Here is a 17,416-nt window from a genome sequence, read left to right on the forward strand (position 1 = left end):
TGTTTTTTTTAATACAAATAAAATAAACATGCTAAATTAGATAACTCCCTGAGGTATGTGAAAATTTTCCAACGCAAACTGGAACTTTTCTAATGCAAATGACCCTATGCAAATTAGCTTTATTTCTGTAGGAAAAATTTCCAGAAAACTTATATCACTGCTTCCAAAACGTTTCACCTGTAAGAAATCGTTCCTGGCAGGCAAATCTGTTTTTTCTTGGATAAACTGACACATTCAACAGGAGTTAATGGTTATTTAAATTACCTTTCTTATGTGACTCAAAAAATGCTACCATCGTGAGGGTTCATTTTGTTTGTTTGGAGGAGGACGACTCTTTGTACTAAGGGCTACATTTTTGAGAGATGCAATATATGGGGGGGGGGAACAATGTGCAACTGACCCCCTTAATCACCACTGTATTATTTATTGTAGTAATATATCTTGGGCAAACAATAACATTAGTAGCTACTAAGTGTACGATCTATTCACATTTCCAAACGTAAATAGAGTACAGTTAGTATTCTCCACGTATTGGAGGGCTAGGCTATAGTGTGACCCATATTAATCATCACAGCAACTGAGTAAAGTAGGAGAACAACATGTCACATCATACTCAGATTAGCAAGCATTTCTGCCACCTCCATTCCACATAGCCAACTACTCCCAAGCTTCTCAGCAATCCAGCAAAAAACCCCAGATATGACCACCACAATTCTGCAATGCTTGTGCTATCCTATCAAGAAGGTGGGGACTTTGTTCTGCATTGCAATAGCTCTTGAGGGAGGTGTCAGTAGAAAGACCTTTGGGACTGAAGCAACAGCAGCTTTTATTGAACAGTATGCTAGAAGGTTACCACAGGAAAAACCAGAGCTGATTTGGCTAAAGCCCTTGGATTACCTAATTCTCTTCTCCAGCATACATGTTTCAGGCACACTATCTACCAAACTGTCAAAAGACTCTGCTGTACTTTTCTGGCCCATGTATCTCCCTGTTGGTCTTGTTGTTGTTGTTCAGTCGTGTCCGACTCTTCGTGACCCCATGGACCATAGCACGCCAGGCCTTCCTGTCCTGCGCTCTCTCCCGGAGCGTGCTCAAGTCCATATTCATTGCATCAGTGATGCTATCTAGCCATCTCATCCTCTGCCGTCCCCTTCTCCTTTTGCCTTCAGTCATTCCCAGCATCAGGGTCTTTTCCAGAGAGTTTTCTCTCTGCATTAGGTGGCCAAAATATTTGAGCTTCAGCTTCAGTATCTGTCCTTCCAATGAGCACTCAGGGTTGATTTCCTTTAGGATGGACTGATACGACCTCCTTGCAGTCCAGGGGACTCGTAAGAGTCTTCTCCAGCACCATAGTTCGAAACCATCGATCATTCGGCGCTCAGCCTTCCTTATAGTCCAGCTCTCACAGCCATACGTTACTACTGGGAAAACCATAGCTTTGATTAGATGGACCTTTGTCGGCAAGGTGATGTCTCTGCTTCTGACTATGCTGTCTAGGTTTGCCATAGCTTTCCTCCCAAGGAACAAGCGTCTTTTAATTTCATGGCTACAGTCACCGTCTGTGGTGATCTTGGAGCCCAAGAAAATAAAATCTGTCACTGCTTCCATTTCTTCCCCTTCCATATGCCAGGAAGTGATGGGGCCAGATGCCATGATCTTAGTTTTTTTAATGTTGTTTCAAACCAGCTTTTGCACTCTCCACTTTCACCCTCAACAAGAGGCTCTTTAGATCCTCTTCGCTTTCTGCCATTAGGGTGGTATCATCCGCGTATCTGAGGTTGTTGATAATTCTCCTGGCAATCTTAATTCTGACCTGTGATTCATCCAACCCGGCGTTTCTCATGATGTACTCTGCACATAAGTTAAATAAGCAGGGCGACAATATGCAGCCTTGTCGTACTCCTTTCCCAATTTTGAACCAATCGGTTGTTCCATGTCTGGTTCTTACTGTTGCTTCTTGACCCTCGTACAAGTTTCTCAGGAGACAGGTAAGGTGGTCTGGTACCCCATCTCTTTCAGAATTTGCTACAGTTTGTTGTGATCCACACATTCAAAGGCTTTAGTGTAGTCAATGAAGCAGAAATAGACGTTTTTCTGGAATTCTCTTGCTTTCTCCATGAGCCAGCCAATGTTGGCGATTTGATCTCTAGTTCCTCTGCCTCTTCGAAACCCAGCTTGTACTTCCAGTAGTTCTCGGTTCACATACTGCTGAAGCCTAGCCTGTAGGATTTGGAGCAGAACCTTGCTGGCACGTGAAATGAGCACAATTGTATGGTAGTTTGAACACTCTTTGGCATTGCCCTTCTTTGGAATTGGAATGTAAACTGACCTTTTCCAGTCTTGTGGCCACTGTTGAGTGTTCCAAATGTGTTGGCATATTGAGTGCAGCACTTTAACAGCATCGTCTTTTAGGATTTTAAATAGATCAGCTGGAATGCTGTCATCTCCGCTAGCTTTGTTGTTAATAATGCTTCCTAAGGCCCACTTGACTTCACTCTCGAGGATGTCTGGCTCAAGTTCAGTGACCGTACTATCATGGCTATCAGGGACATTGAGATCTTTCCTGTATAGTTCTTCTGTGTATTCTTTCCACCTCTTCTTAATCTCATCTGCTTCTGTTAGGTCCCTGCCTTCTTTGTCCTTTATCATGCCCGTCTTTGCACAAAACGTTCCCTTGAGATCTCTGATTTTCTTGAAGAGATCTCTAGTCTTTCCCATTCTGCCGTTTTCTTCGATTTCTTTGCATTGTTCATTTAAAAAGGCCTTCTTGTCTCTCCTAGCTATTCTCTGGAACTCTGCATTCAGTTGGATAGATCTTCCCCTTTCTCCCTTGCTTTTCGCTTCCCTTCTTTCCTCAGCTACTTGTAAAGCCTCATCAGACAGCCACTTGGCTTTCTTGCGTTTCTTTTTCTTTGGGATGGATTTCGTTGCTGCCTCCTGAACAATGTTACGCACCTCCGTCCATAGTTCCTCAGGCACTCTGTCTATCAGGTCTAATCCCTGAAATCTATTCCTCACCTCCACTGTATATTCATCAGGGATATGATTTAGGTCATACCTGAATAAGCCGAAATTTTGCAACAAGAAGCTCCAGGTCTTGTTTTGACTGACTGTATAGAGCTTCTCCATCTTTGGCTGCAAAGGACATAATCAATCTGATTTTGATATTGACCATCTGGTGATGTCCATGTGTACAGTCGTCTCTTGTGCTGTTGGAAAAGAGTGTTTGCTATGATCAGCGTGTTCTCTTGGCAAAACTCTATTAGCCTTTGTCCTGCTTCATTTTGTACACCAAGGCCATGCTTGCCCGTTATCCCGGTGATTCCTTGACTTCCTACTTTGGCATTCCAATCCCCTATGATGAAGAGGACATCTTTTTTTGGTGTTAGTTCTAGAAGGTGTTGTAGGTCTTCATAGAACCTATCAACCTCAGCTTCTTCGGCATCAGTGGTTGGGGCATAGACTTGAATTACTGTGATGTTGAATGGTTTGCCTTGGATTCATACTGAGATCATTCTATCGTTTTTGAGATTGTACCCCAGTACTGCTTTTCCCACCCTTTTGTTGACTATGAGTGCTACTCCATTTCTTCTAAGGGATTCTTGCCCACAGCGGTAGATATGATGGTCACCTGAATTAAATTCGCCCATGCCTGTCCATTTTAGTTCGCTGATTCCCAAGATGTCGATGTTCAATCTTGCCATCTCATGTTTGACCACCTCCAGCTTACTTTGATTCATTGATCTTACATTCCAGGTTCCTAAACAATGTTGTTCTTTACAGCATCGGACTTTCTTTTCACCACCAGACACATCCACAGCTGAGTGTCCTTTCGGCTTTGGCCCAGCCACTTCACTCTTTCTGGCGCTACTTGGAAATACCCTCTGCTCTTCCCCAGTAGTATATTGGACACCTTCCGACCTGAGGGGCTTATCTTCTGGTGTCATAACTTTTAGCTTTGTGATACGTTCCATGGGGTTTTCTTGGCAAGAATACTGGAGTGGGTTGCTATTTCCTTCTCCAGTGGACCACATTTTGTCAGAACTCTCTGCCATGACCTGTCCATCTTGGGTGGCCCTGCATGGCATAGCTGATGGCTTCACTGAGTTACGCAAGCCCCTTCACCACAACAAGGTAGTGGTCTTGACCCTGCTAATCAACTACACTCTACTTAGAGATGCTGCTTTACCTGCTAAATAGTACTATATTTGGTAACTCCAGTGCAACCACTGATCTCAGTTTTCTCCTCCTAGTCCTGTCTTCTCTGCCCCTTCTATGCATTGAAAACCATCCTGGCCTACTTCTACAACCTAACCCTCCCAGATATCCACTCAGGAATTAGGCTCTGCCTGTGCTATTAATTGTTCCCTTTGACAGCTGCTTGTCGTGGTCTCATCTCCACCCGAAAAATTTAGAACAGCTATGCCAACGGTACTTCATTTTACCGGAGGACAACTGAAAAGACAGGCAGAAAAACATGTGCCTTGAATATGGAGTCATGCTTTTTAGGGAATTAAAGAAGGATGCATCATACCTAAGGACTCACGTCTTTTATTACAATTCCAGGCATCATCAATATGCCATTCTAAGGATTGTCATATCTATTAATGTTCTGTTTTAAGAAACATAGTTTCACTGCATTATCCACTAAAAATACCCTTGGATGTTGGACATGCAACGCCTTTGAAGCCAACATTATAGGTATTCCCCATGATCCCTTTCTGTATTCCCCCCACCAGCCCACTTTCTCATGGCAATATATTCCCACAGTTTCACTTTTGTCATTTCCTTTGGCTCTATTGAGTCTTTGCCATTGTTTATTGCCCAGGTCAGCTAACTTTCTGTCACCATCTTCTGCAAAATAGCTTTTCCAGCCTGTCTTTAATTACACTATTTGACTGTACATTAATTGTTTTCATGATTTTCTAACATTTACTTTAATAGATCTTATACATGGAGGCTGTGTGTGAATGAGATATAGATGAAGGATGGGAGAACAAGATATAGAAGTACTGTTGATTAGACATTACTTGATATGTTTAAATACTATCTATGAGTCTAATGCCCAAGTAAGATAGAAAAACACCCAGACGACCCCTGAGATTTGCTGAAGAGGCCTTATTCGTCATTCCGCGACCAACGGAGCGTCACCAAGTAACAGCATGTAAGCAGGACTTCTCGGTAGTGGCACCTACCCTCTGGAACACCCTCCCACGCATTGTTTGAGAGGCAGAAAGTGTGTTGAGCTTTAAATACCTCTTGAAGACATTTATTTACACAGGCTTTCCCTGACTTGAAAAGGATTATGGAACTGCTCCATTTTATGACTGTCTTGTTGAAACGTTTATGTATTTATTGTTTTCCTTCTACTTTCACAGTTTGTATATTGGTTTAAAACTCTGTGTGTGTGTGTGTGTGTGTTGTGTTGTGAACCACCTAGAGATGTTACAATCTTAAGTAGTATAAAAGTAGTATAAATATATACACAGACAGTACTAATATTGGAACTTTTGTAACAGGGTGATAATTTATTCTTGTTACAATTAGACTCTTATTTCCATATCAAACATCACACCAAATGAACTATGATCACCTCACTGCCTTCTTTCTTTGAATTACCTGGCATGGGTAAGAAGTGATATATTCCAGAGAATAAACAATAGCTTACACAAGTGACATCACAATGCGATGGCCAGAGTTTGACAAGAAAAACAGGCAACGCTAGAGCTAGTAGTGTATCCTGCAGCAAAAAAACCCATCCTGGGCGTACTGCTTGGCAGTCAGCTCGCACCTGAGTGAATGACATATAGCAGTTGTGAGTCAGTTTAAGAAAACTTTTAAAAATTCCATTCCTGCTAAAGGAAACAGGGACATTCAGTTCAGCTTTTTAAAAGTACTGTCTGATGTCTTCTACCTTTAGTACTATGCAGGAACTTTCTTCCCTGTTCTTAAGAGGATGTTTTTGGAGGGGTTTAACTAGCTATTGCAGAGCAGACAAGCATATGATTTTATTTAGTACTAAATACTAACTTCAAGCCTTTTCTCCTTCTACGAGACTGGTTTAGAACCTAGAAATGTATGGGCAATTGCATCATTTATGGTAACAAGATGACCCACAAGAGGAAGACCTCCTAGGACTACAGAAAAAGAACCCTCAAGAGAATTCTTAACTTAAAGCAGACAGCAAAAACCAGCCTATCGTGCACATACTTCTATTTTATACATGCACCCCCCACCCCCCAGGAACAGCAGTGGTGAGATATGCAATTGTGACAATACTCAAATCCATATTAATGCCCTGCTTTCATTGTTTCCATAATTATAACATTGTACAAACCTCCCAATAGCAACAATCAAGAAAAACTTTTGCAGGAGGTGGCAATACAACTGATAAAGATAAATCCCAAATGCTTCCATAGTATGAATAGCGAAGAAAGCAGTTGGTTGTATCCAACCCCTATCAACCACCAGCGGGAGAGAAGACATTGGGAAAATGGTTTCTCCTTCCCCTTTCAGCCCTCTGTGTGCCCTACAAATATGGTCAGGAGGGTTGGGGAACCCTCTGGAGCTCCTTGTGTGCCTCTGGGGGGCATACAAGGGGCTGCAGGGGAAAACGGGGAAACCGTTCTGCCAGCAGTTTCCATTCTACTGGAGGATGGCTAGGGTTGGATATAATCCTGCTTCAGCAACGTCTCTTAAAGCAAGAAATGGTCTAATTTTAATTAGTTTCTGCCTAAAAACCCAGCTCTAGATTTACAACATATTCAGACAACATGGCCATTACCTGCTTAGATGGTTAAGCAGTTTCAAGGGTAGTGAATTGATCTCGTGAACTTATAGTACAGCACACGCGAGGAACCTTTTCCTGGTTGAGGTCTGCATTACCTTGGTCAAAATCTATCAAAGACCACTTTCCAACAGTGGGTGGGCCCAAAGCCAGAAGCAGAAAGTTACAATTGTGATTCTTACCTTTGTTCAATATGCTACATTGCACAAATATTGGATACAATATATACACACAAAACTTTTTTTGAATTTTTCCTGTACTTCTGCCATGCTCCCCATCGTGCACAATATCAACAGAGAAAGAGAAGAGATTTTTCTCCGCGTTTCCCCTCACTTCTGTCACTCTTGCACGCATGGGCGCGTGCGCGCACACATGCGCACACCTACAAGAGCAGAGGTGCACGCAGAGCAAATAATTCACTGAGCAACTCTGAACAGCTTGCTGAAAAGCTTTGAAAGGACAGAAGATTATCTCTTTCTACACAGGGTACAGAAGTGAGACGGAATTCTCCATCCCTCCTCTGCCAGCCTGCTCACTCACTTACATGAAAGTATGCATGCAATTCCTTGTTACCTATGGCTACCAATCAAGTGCTTAAATACAAGGCTGCTTGACATGAAAATACACATAATAAAGCCCAGACTTGCTTCGGCAGACTGCAATTTAGAGGGAAGGAGCAGCTGGATAGGCAGTGGTGCTTAACCTTTCTCGCTGGTCAACTTCTCCCCCTGTCCTAAGCTATTTTTCCACTCTTTTGGTTTTAAAATGCATGTTTAGAAAGATAAATACACATCTGGAACCCAGTAAGAAAGAAAAGCAAGTTGGTAGGATGAGGTATTTGAGAGGAAAAATGACTAGCAGGGGAAGGGCTAAGCATTCTCAGCCTCTCCACCATTACCATTTCTCTGGTCAAAACTGCAATCTCTGGAGGCTTTCTTTTCATTAAAAACAAAAGAAAACAGATTAGGGCTTTGTTCATGTAGTGTATAAAGAGCAATACCTTTAAAACTACACATTACACACAAATGCATATAACAGTGTCCAGGAGCTGTTGTTGCTTTTGTAATAAATGAAAAGCAGTCTCTGGGGGCTGCAATTCAGAGCAGAAGGAAGAGTATGAGGAAGGTGGTGGTTAATGCTTTCTCTAGCCATGTTATTTTGCCTCCCGCCAGGTTGTTTTCCCTCCTGCTGGGCTCCAGATGCTTATTTACCCCACATTTAGTTTGCCCTAAATACCAGAATCTTTACCTTGGAAAATAAATGCTCACACACTTGTCTTATATAAACTTTAGAATAAAATTACCAAAAGATCTAATATCACAGTATTCCTCAATGTGTTGCACAACCTGAGAAATGTTATCTCTGTGAGAAACAGCAGTAAAATAGATATTTTGTGTAAGTGAGCCTCAGGGTTTTTAGCTTAGCATTCATTACCTAGAAATAATACAACAGTTATATCTAGCCCAAAATAATATTAATTTAATTCTTAGTAATTCATTTGCATATAATATTTCATAATTTTAACTTCGTAATTAGTTCAATTATTGGGGTCTTCATAGCCTGCTTGAAAAATTAATCTCTCAGTTTTTACATTAATAACTGAACTCTTAGGGGTGCGGGGGGGAGCATTTCCTAGACCCAAGTACTATTAAAAAAAAGATTCCAGAACCAATACTACACTTTTTTATTTCTTCAGCCAACAGTACTCTTAGATGGAAGAAGGGCTCCACAACTAAAAATTGAGTGCTGATCTTATAAACTATGACCTGGTTCATACATAACCCTAATATGTGGTTTATTTAAGCCAGGAGTGGGCAGAAAGTAGATCTCCGGATGCTGTGGACTTCAACTCCCAGCATTCCTGGCCATTAGCCATGCTGGCAAGGGCTTCAGGAAGTTGAAGCCCAAAACATCTGGAGATCTACTTTATGCCCATCCCTGACTTAACCTATAGTTTGTTGCCCTACCCAGGGTTTGTTTGGAAACCACTGGGGCTGTGCATAAGTAATGGTGGCAAATTGTGGGTTAATTAATCTCCCCGGACTAATTTTTCCATCTCGGTTTTCCTCAAGACTGTATTTTGAATCCTGGATCAATCTTTCTCAACCCTCACCTGAAACTTCAGGAACCAGTCTCCTGGAATAGGTAGTTATGATTTCTCTTTTTACTCCTTCCCAACTGCCCTTTCCTCTTATTCCTTAGGCTAAACATCTATACAACTGAGAACACAGTATGCTTTAATTGGGAGGCGGGGATAAGAGTTCTCGTTTCTAAATGTTAGACAATAATTAAAACTATTTTTGCCTTTGTTAGCTAGTTTCTGCATGTAAAAGTTATATTATACCTTAAAGTTATATTTCATTCTCCTGGTACGGTTTGGTTTGGTAAGACTTAAATAGTATTATTTATTATAATAAAGTGAAGCTCAATCCAGACAAGACTGAGATGCTGTTAGTAGGTGATTCTTCTGACTGGATAGTGAGTGTTCAACCTGTTCTGGATAGGGTTGCACTCCCCTTGAAGGAGCAGGTTCGTAGCTTGGCAGTTCTCCTAGAGCCATCTCTATCACTTGAGGCTCAGGGGGCCTCAGTGGCTCCGAGTGCCTTCTACCAGCTTTGGTGGGTAGCCCAGCTATGCCCCTTTCTGGACAGGGATAACCTGGTTTCAGTAATCTATGTTCTGGTAATCTCCAAATTAGGTTACTGCAATGCACTCTACGTGGGGCTGCCCTTGAAGACTGTTCAGAAACTGCAACTTGTGCAAAATGCAGCAGCCATTATCAACTGGGGCCAGAAGGTTAGAGCACATAAGATCAGTTCTAGCCCGCTTGCACTGGCTGCCTGTATGCTTCTGAGCCCGATTCAAGGCATTGGTTTTAACCTATAAAGCCTTACATGGCTCAGAACCGCAGTACCTGACAGAATGCCTCTCCTGACATTAACCTACCTGGACACTATGATCAACATCTGGGGCCTTCCTCCAAGTGCCTCCTCTGAGGGAGGCTCCTAAGATGGAAACAAGGGAGAGGACTTCTGTCAGGGTGGAAACCAAGCCAACAGAGCCCCAGAGCAGTTCTGATTCTGAGGAGGAACAGCAATCCATGGGAGAGGAGCTCATTTATCTCTCACAAGCACAGCAGCTGGCAGAGATTCCTCCTGCCAGCATTCCTGGGATAGATAGTGACCCTGGCAGTGAGAGAGCGCTGGAGGGGGGCTTGCTGGACGCTCAGCGCAGACGCAGGGAGCAACGACAGATGGAGGGCGTAGAAAGGAGGTGTCGTACTCGCTTGGTGCGCAAACAACGGTTGCATCCCAAGGACCCAAGGAAAAGAGGGAGGATCTCTCCCTAGCCCATAAGTTCAGGGTCTTCCCGTGGTTCTCCTTCAAATGGGGACCAACCGCCTTACCTGGAGCTTAGGCTACTCTGCTATCTTTCCCCAGTGCAGTTCCTTGCTTAGTCGCTAGTGATTAGTATCTGAAAGAGTCATAAAGGAATAAAGGAATAAAGTCTCGGAAAGAATTCCTCGTCGTCTGTGTCCTGACTTGGCTATTGGTGGGGACTGCAAGAGGCAGCTAGGGCGCTCCTGACAGCTTCTCAGTGGTGCCCCCCCCCGCCAACTATGGAACAAGTCCATAGTCAGGGAACCACTGAGGAGCCCGGTGACAGCACTGTCATCTTTTCAGCACCAGATTAAGACTGCCCTCTACTCAGAGGCATTTAACGGGGCACTTATATTGGCTTCCTTGAACCGGTTAAAATTCATTAAGAAAAATTAATGGTGGAGGCTGAGTTTTATCCACACCTTTGGAACCAGAATATAGGAACAAGACCATCAATTAGGGGAACCTTTGAACTCCTCAGGGTGTCATGAAGAATTCCCATTTATTTCAAAATTGTAACCATCTAAAGTAGCTAACAGCCTCTACTGCTATTGGCCCTGGGAAACTTGCCCCTGGCCTCTCAGGCCTTGAGGGGGAGAGGCATCTTCTTAAAAGAACTGCTCCTCCTATTATAGTGGCTTCAGAGAAAAAAAGGGAGGGAATTCTCAGCTAGGAGGGAACTCCCTTGTCTTGGCCCCAATAGCCCACTATCCCTTCTGTTTCTGGGGAGGAGTATGTATAAAACTCTCCACAGAAAAATGGGCTCTGGAATTTAGTTTCCTCACTATAGCTCACCCCTGCTTGTTTCTGAGGGAGGAGGAGGGTCTAAAAGTCTCCTCAGAAATAAGTACCGGAACTCCATGTGTTACTCACCAGAGTTTGCCACCCCTTCTGTTTCTGACAGAGACATCTGGCATTGTTAACCTCTTAATGTACTGAGGTACAGCCCCCTCTGTCTTGGACTGACAATTTTTTTTTTGGGGGGGGCGCTCCTTATTAGTCCCAAACTTTGTGAGAACACTGTGAGGGGGAACTGGAGGAAGTCCATTAAAACTATGGCAGTGCCTTTTCTTTTTTACTGGGCCTCTGTCGGGGTGGAAACTGAGCCAATAGAGCCCCAGAGCAGTTCTGATTCTGAGGAGGAACAGCAATCCGTGGGAAAGGAGCCAGCTCATCCCTCACAGGCACAGCAGCTGGCAGAGATTCCTCCTGCTGGCATTCCTGGGATAGATAGTGACCCTGGCAGTAAGAGAGCACTGGAGGGGGGCTTGCTGGACTCTCAGCACAGATGCAGTGAGCGAAGACAGATGGAGGGCACGGAAAGGAGGCATAGCGCGCATGTGGCGCGCAAACAACAGTAGCGTCCCGAGGCCCCAAGGGAAAGAGGGAGGATCTCTCCCTAGCCCGTAAGTTCAGGGTCTTCCCATGGTTCTCCTTCAAATGGGGACCAACTGCCTTACCTGGAGCTTAGGCTACTCTACTATCTTTCCCCAGTGCAGTTCCTTGCTTAGTCGCTAGTGATTAGTATCTGAAAGAGTCATAAAGGAATAAAGTCTCGGAAAGAATTCCTCGTCGTCTGTGTCCTGGCTTGGCTATTGGTGGAGACTGCAAGAGGCAGCTAGGGCGCTCCTGACAGCTTCTCAGTGGTGCCCCCCCCTGCCAACTATGGAACAAGTCCATAGTCAGGGAACCACTGAGGAGCCCGGTGACAGCACTGTCATCTTTTCAGCACCAGATTAAGACTGCCCTCTACTCAGAGGCATTTAACGGGGCACTTATATTGGCTTCCTTGAACAGGTCTGTTCGTGAAATTGTGTACTGGAATTGTTTTTAACTATTTAAGTGTTTTAAATTTTGTATCTTAAAAAAATGTTAGACCACGATTTATTATAATGTTGTATTCATGTTTAAAATGTTGTGGTTTTTGTATTTTTTGTGAATTGTTGTAAACCGCCCAGAGTCTTGGCTATTGGGTAGTACAGAAATGAAATTAATAATAATAGTTTATTTTGTGTTTTATAATCGCATGTAAACTGCCCAAATCTGTTATTTTTCCATGAAACCACTACATTCTACTTTTGCCTATAGACATAGTTCCTTCCATTTCCACCTCAGCTAAGATTAATTTATGCATAATGTTATTTTGTTTTCTCCAGTTGCTGATGTGCCATTCTTTCACCTCGTAAGTCTAGATGCATTCCCTGCTTATGTACTGCAAATTTTAAATAATTGTTTATAATTGATTCCATTTAAAAGCTATATCTGGTCCTTCCTGGTCCTGCCACGCAGCTTACTGGAGCCATTAAAGAACCAGTTTTTATAGGGTAACAAAAACAAGTTGTGACAGTCTAATATGAAGGAGTTACACAAGAGCTACAGCATCATAAAGCTACTACAGATACTGGGTTGGAGCCAGGATCTGCCTTCCCCAAGAAGAAAGGCTCCTCTTGTGGAAAGTCCCTCTGCAAGATTTTTGGGGCTCCTCCCTCCCCACACGCAGCTCCCCCATTCAGCAGGGTTTCCTGACTCTCTGTGTAATGTTTTCAGAAAGCTGGAGGGGGTGCTGTGGGAAGGAGGTGGCAGGGAAGTATGCTTCCACCAGTGCAGTTGATCACGCTTAAATCTTGATCCACCCTACTGACAGTTGAAAGAATAAGGTCCGTGTAGACCTGGCTGAGTGAATAAATTGCAGAGCAAGTTTCTGCAGTTCTTCCTGGGTAAAAAGGCAGTCTCACGAGAGACCCAATTCTCTGAAAAGAGAGCTTGGTTAAAAACAGAATAGTAAGAATCCTGAGAGAACAGAATAAATTAGCAGGAAAGTGAAGCATTCAGTTTCGCAGCTAAAGCTTCACAAATAATGTGTTAAATATATTTAGAAGGAAAGGATAACTTGCTGAAGCAGTTTGTTTTGCTCTGTCAATGTCCAGAAGACTGAGTTTTAAAACAACTCATACTCCTGTTGTCGCTCTCCATTTTATACTCCTGAATTATCTACTAGCATTATTATACAAGTCCTAGTATAACAATATTCATCCAAGCAAGGTGATTTCTGTGGTGAGAGTGCCCTAAAAAATTGTCTGAGGATGGATAGTATTCTGACAAAGGATTGATAGGATGTAGTAGAAATGGCAAGTCAAACAATTCACATAAAAAGAAAGTCAGGAACACAATCACAAAAGGGCATAATCCTATGCATGTTTAGACAGAAAGAAAGTCCTACAACTCCCAGCAGTCCCCTGCCAACATGGTTGACTGGGGAATGCTGGGAGTTGCAGGGCTTTTTTTCTGTCTAAACTTGCATAGGATTGTGTCCTTAGTCGCCTTTGTTTGCCTGAAGAGGCAAACATCTAAGTGCCAGTGATGACAGAAAGCTAGACATATACCTGTGCTATACCTATGCTGGACAGGGCACAGTATCACCACTTATTTCATTTTTTTTAAACTGCCCAAGGCAACTAATTCACAAGTATGCCCAGATCTCATAAACACATCTTGTTGCTACATATAAGAAACATCTGTATCATCAACTCCTCAGTACCAATTTTCACGCATATATGGTGCCAGTTTTGTCATTAATTAGGTTTTCTTCAGTCAAAACCACTGAAAAGAAGTGCACACACAAAATCTGGATATAACATAAGACCAAACATGCAGTTACTCCTGAATGCATGTTCCAAGAATGATAAGGCATCATATTTATGATGAGCATCCACCCTCATATGTATGATAGGCATCCACAATTATTGGTTCCATATTAAGTAATTTGACTCCATCAAGACATCTGGATTGTTTTACTAAACAACTTTTAAATTATGCAAAGCCTTTCTAGCATGAGGCATTCCATTTCCTCCTGTTCTATATAGTACACTATCTAGGTGATGGGGTTCATATGTAGGTGGCTTATTATTACAGGGTGTGGAATTGGGGCAGTGTGCATACCAGGTAGTATCCAATGTTAGTCATCATCAAGTATCATGATCTTAAATATTCCAGTCCCCTGTTTTTACGAGGAAATAAATGTAGAATGGTTGCTTAGAAAAACAGCCCCCTAGGTAATTTTCAAAAACATTAAAGCAACACCACGACCCCAACTCAAAACAGGCATGATTTCTAGCGATGACTGAATGACTAACTGCTAGAAGTTTTGTGTCTGATTTTCCTTAAGGAGCTGCCCATGCTGGGGAATTATGGCCAATAATACTTTAATAAATGAAGTATTTACAGCTCGACTGGCATGAAAGAAAGGACATGGGCATAATTTTCAGGAAGTTTTATGTTGTGAATAGGAATGAGATGTCTTGAGTGTACAACTGCTGCTACGGCTTATTTGAGAGCAAGTGTTCTGAACCGTTTTATGGGCTCTGATGCAGGTCTGCAGTTCGAACATACAAACCATGTTGTATGGTTAGTACCGATGTTGGGCGAGGGGGGGGTGTAACGTAGTCTTTATTGAGGGGGCCATCTTGAGACGCTTTTGGCTTCTATTCTGTAATTCTGAAACACAGCACCTTTTAAAAATGCAGCAAACCCACCTTATTTAAAAGTACTAACACGAGGAGTTACCCTCTCCAAAAAAGGATGGGACAAGAGAGGTGGATTTTTTGTTAATTAATTTCCCCAAAACCACCCTAGTGACACGGAGACATCTAGGCACCCACTCACCTTTCATGTCTGTGTAGCGACATCTCCCTAATAATCTGAGTCTATCCTTAACAAACGGAGCAACAGGAGCACCTGCTGGGTGCCAGAAAGCGAGCAGCGCGTTCGACCACGGAGACGGAACGAGGCGAGAGAAAGTGCGTGTATGTGCGGGGTTGAGCTCGCAATCCGGGCCTTCTCCTCCATCCTTTCCCCACCCACCCAACCACCCCCACCTGAACCCAGACGAGAAGCTCTTCTACGTCTACAAGTCGGGATGAAAAGCCCTCCCCTCTCCCTCCCTGACCATCACAACTCTCCCTTCCCCGGTAGCCGAGGAAACGATAACGAGCGAACAACATTCACACGTACACAGACATACACGTATCGCTGCTTCTTCCCCCCGGAGAGCCCCCCCCCCGCTCATTCCGGGCAGGGTCACCTCTTCGCCGCCGCCGCCGCCCGTCCCTTGAGTTCCATTCCTGACACTCGCCATGATCCCGGCGGGGGTCGCCTTCCCTCGTGCGACGGGGGCTTTCCGGGCAGGATGTGCGCGACTCGGCGAACGCCGCCTCAAGCCGCCCCTCACAGCGGCGCCTCCGCTCGAGCTCGGTCAGCCGGGCGCGTCGGCGGCCGCCGGCTCCTCGGGCTTTACGGCATCCAGCCCCCAGAGGGCGGTTGGCGGCGTCCCGCCTCCCAAGCCCGCGCCGCCTTCACCTGCATGCCGAGCCCCGCCCACGCAGCCAGCCAGCCAGCCCAACGGGCGGGGGGAGGAGCGCTTCGTCTTCTTCCTGCCGGCGACCGAGGGTTCGTTTGCACGCCGGGCTCCGCCCACCCTCGCTCGGCCAGGTTTGAAGCCCGTCCCGCTCCCCGGACTCTTCCGCAAGCTCCGCCCACCTTGCTTGGCGTGACGAGCGGGACAACCTATGGGGTGGCTCGCCACCGCCTTTGGTTTCTTGCTCGCCTCCGAGGCCGGGCGCGGGGGGTTGGTCGGTCCTTTCGCGCCAAATGTGACGCGTCGCTCGTGCGCTCGTGCTGCGGGGCGATGCGCGCAAGCCTCCGTTAATGGGGCGCCTGCAGCGTTGAATGGGAGGGAGATGGGAAGCATATGAACGATAGATTAAACATTTTAATTAGTGCGGGTTCTTAATTTCTGTGGTGAGCTTGCTATGTCCTAAATACGTACACTGTTATATTATTACGTCGGTTCTTCTTTGTTGGCTTTAAAAATCTTTATTTCGAAATAAAATTTCATGGGAGGAGGGAAAATAAAGGCAACGGCGATCTTTGTCTGCTTTGATTTCTCATCTGGAGAATTTAAAAGCCCTCACTCGGAACTCGGAGCACAAGAATATCTGTCCATTGAACTGGAGTACTTACAAACGTAGTTACTCAGGAACTGCACTGTGTTCTATGAGATTTATGTCCTGGTAAATAGGCTTCAGGTCTCAATCCTTTATCTCCCAAATAAGTATACACAGGATGATAATGCAAACCTTAGTGGTCGTAGTACAGCGAGGGTAGACAGAAGTAGATCAGGATCTACTGGTAGATCACTTGGTGACTTGCAGTGGATCACCAAGGCTTTCTGACTCACAATAGCAATAACCAAAAAGCTTTCCCGCCACTCACCCCTAAATTGGGTTTCTGAAAAAGAATGGTTGGGGGAAATCCAGAATGGATTTGTGTAAAAAAGGACTTGTGAGCTTGGTTCTGGTACGGATCACAAATTCCTGGGCAGAGCACGTGCTGAGAGGCACCTTGTTCCACTTAATGGATGTCAGGGTTCCAATAAAAAAGAAAAGAAAAATAAGTCTGATGTCTTCCCAGTCCTGCTATGCAGAGACACAATATTTGGATTACCTACTATTTAAAGTACTGGTTGTGAATTTTCCTGTGGGATTTGGAATGTGGAAATGTTAAATATTAGCTTGTTATAAGAACATAAGAAGAGCCCTGCTGGATCAGACCAAGGGTCCCATCTAGACCAGCATTCTGTCCACACAGTGGCCAACCAGCTGTTGACCAGGAACCCAGAAGCAGGATACGAATGCATCAGCACCCTCCTGCCCATGTTCCCCAGCAACTGGTGCACATAGGCACACTGCCTCTGATACTGGAGGTAGCACAGCCATGAGGACTAGTAGCTATTGAAAGCCTTCTCCTCCATGAATTTCTCTAAAGGAGCAATCCTATCAGGATATGCAGCCGCCTCAGAACTTGGAGGCAAATGCCTATCCAATGCAGGGTGGGCGGAGCGCAGGGAGATCTTCTCCTCCACACTCCGGCTGCCCTGCACTCGTGGCTAGATGGCCAATTTCAGTTGTCTAGCCACGGGGAGGGGGAGGAGGCCAGATGACACATAGGAAGCATTGTACTGGCACTTCCGCACTCCTGCCCCTTCCCGCCCCCGGGAACACTCCCTTCTGCCCCTCTCCACACTGCTCTTCTGAGCATGGAGCCCAAGGATGATCTGCACTGCCTACCAGGTGATGGGAGGGGGCGGGAAGGGGGCTTTCCAGGAAGTGACCTCAGAGCCCGCACTCCGAGGTTGGTGGGTTCCAAGGAGGCAACGAGCCCCAGACTTTGCCCACTCTTTCAATCCAGAACA

General features: G+C 44.6%; 1 protein-coding gene across 3 annotated transcripts in view; it reads right to left on the minus strand.

Moving 5' to 3' along the window:
• The window catches only part of TTC39B (tetratricopeptide repeat domain 39B), a 97,644-nt gene extending 82,074 nt beyond the window's left edge, over positions 1 to 15,570 (minus strand). The window contains exon 1 of one of the 3 annotated variants that reach the window (XM_084834535.1): positions 15,299 to 15,570. In XM_084834535.1, the coding sequence (XP_084690661.1) occupies positions 15,299 to 15,301 (3 nt within the window). In that variant the 5' untranslated portion in view covers positions 15,302 to 15,570. Of the gene's footprint in view, positions 1 to 15,247 lie in introns of all 3 variants that reach the window. The other 2 variants (XM_084834534.1, XM_084834533.1) reach the window with 2 other exon arrangements.
• Positions 15,571 to 17,416: the final 1,846 nt, after the last annotated feature.

The sequence above is a fragment of the Heloderma suspectum genome, chromosome 2 (genome assembly GCF_057233095.1).
Source record: "Heloderma suspectum isolate Gila_16-S chromosome 2, 16-S_ref, whole genome shotgun sequence".
Lineage (NCBI taxonomy): Eukaryota > Metazoa > Chordata > Lepidosauria > Squamata > Helodermatidae > Heloderma > Heloderma suspectum.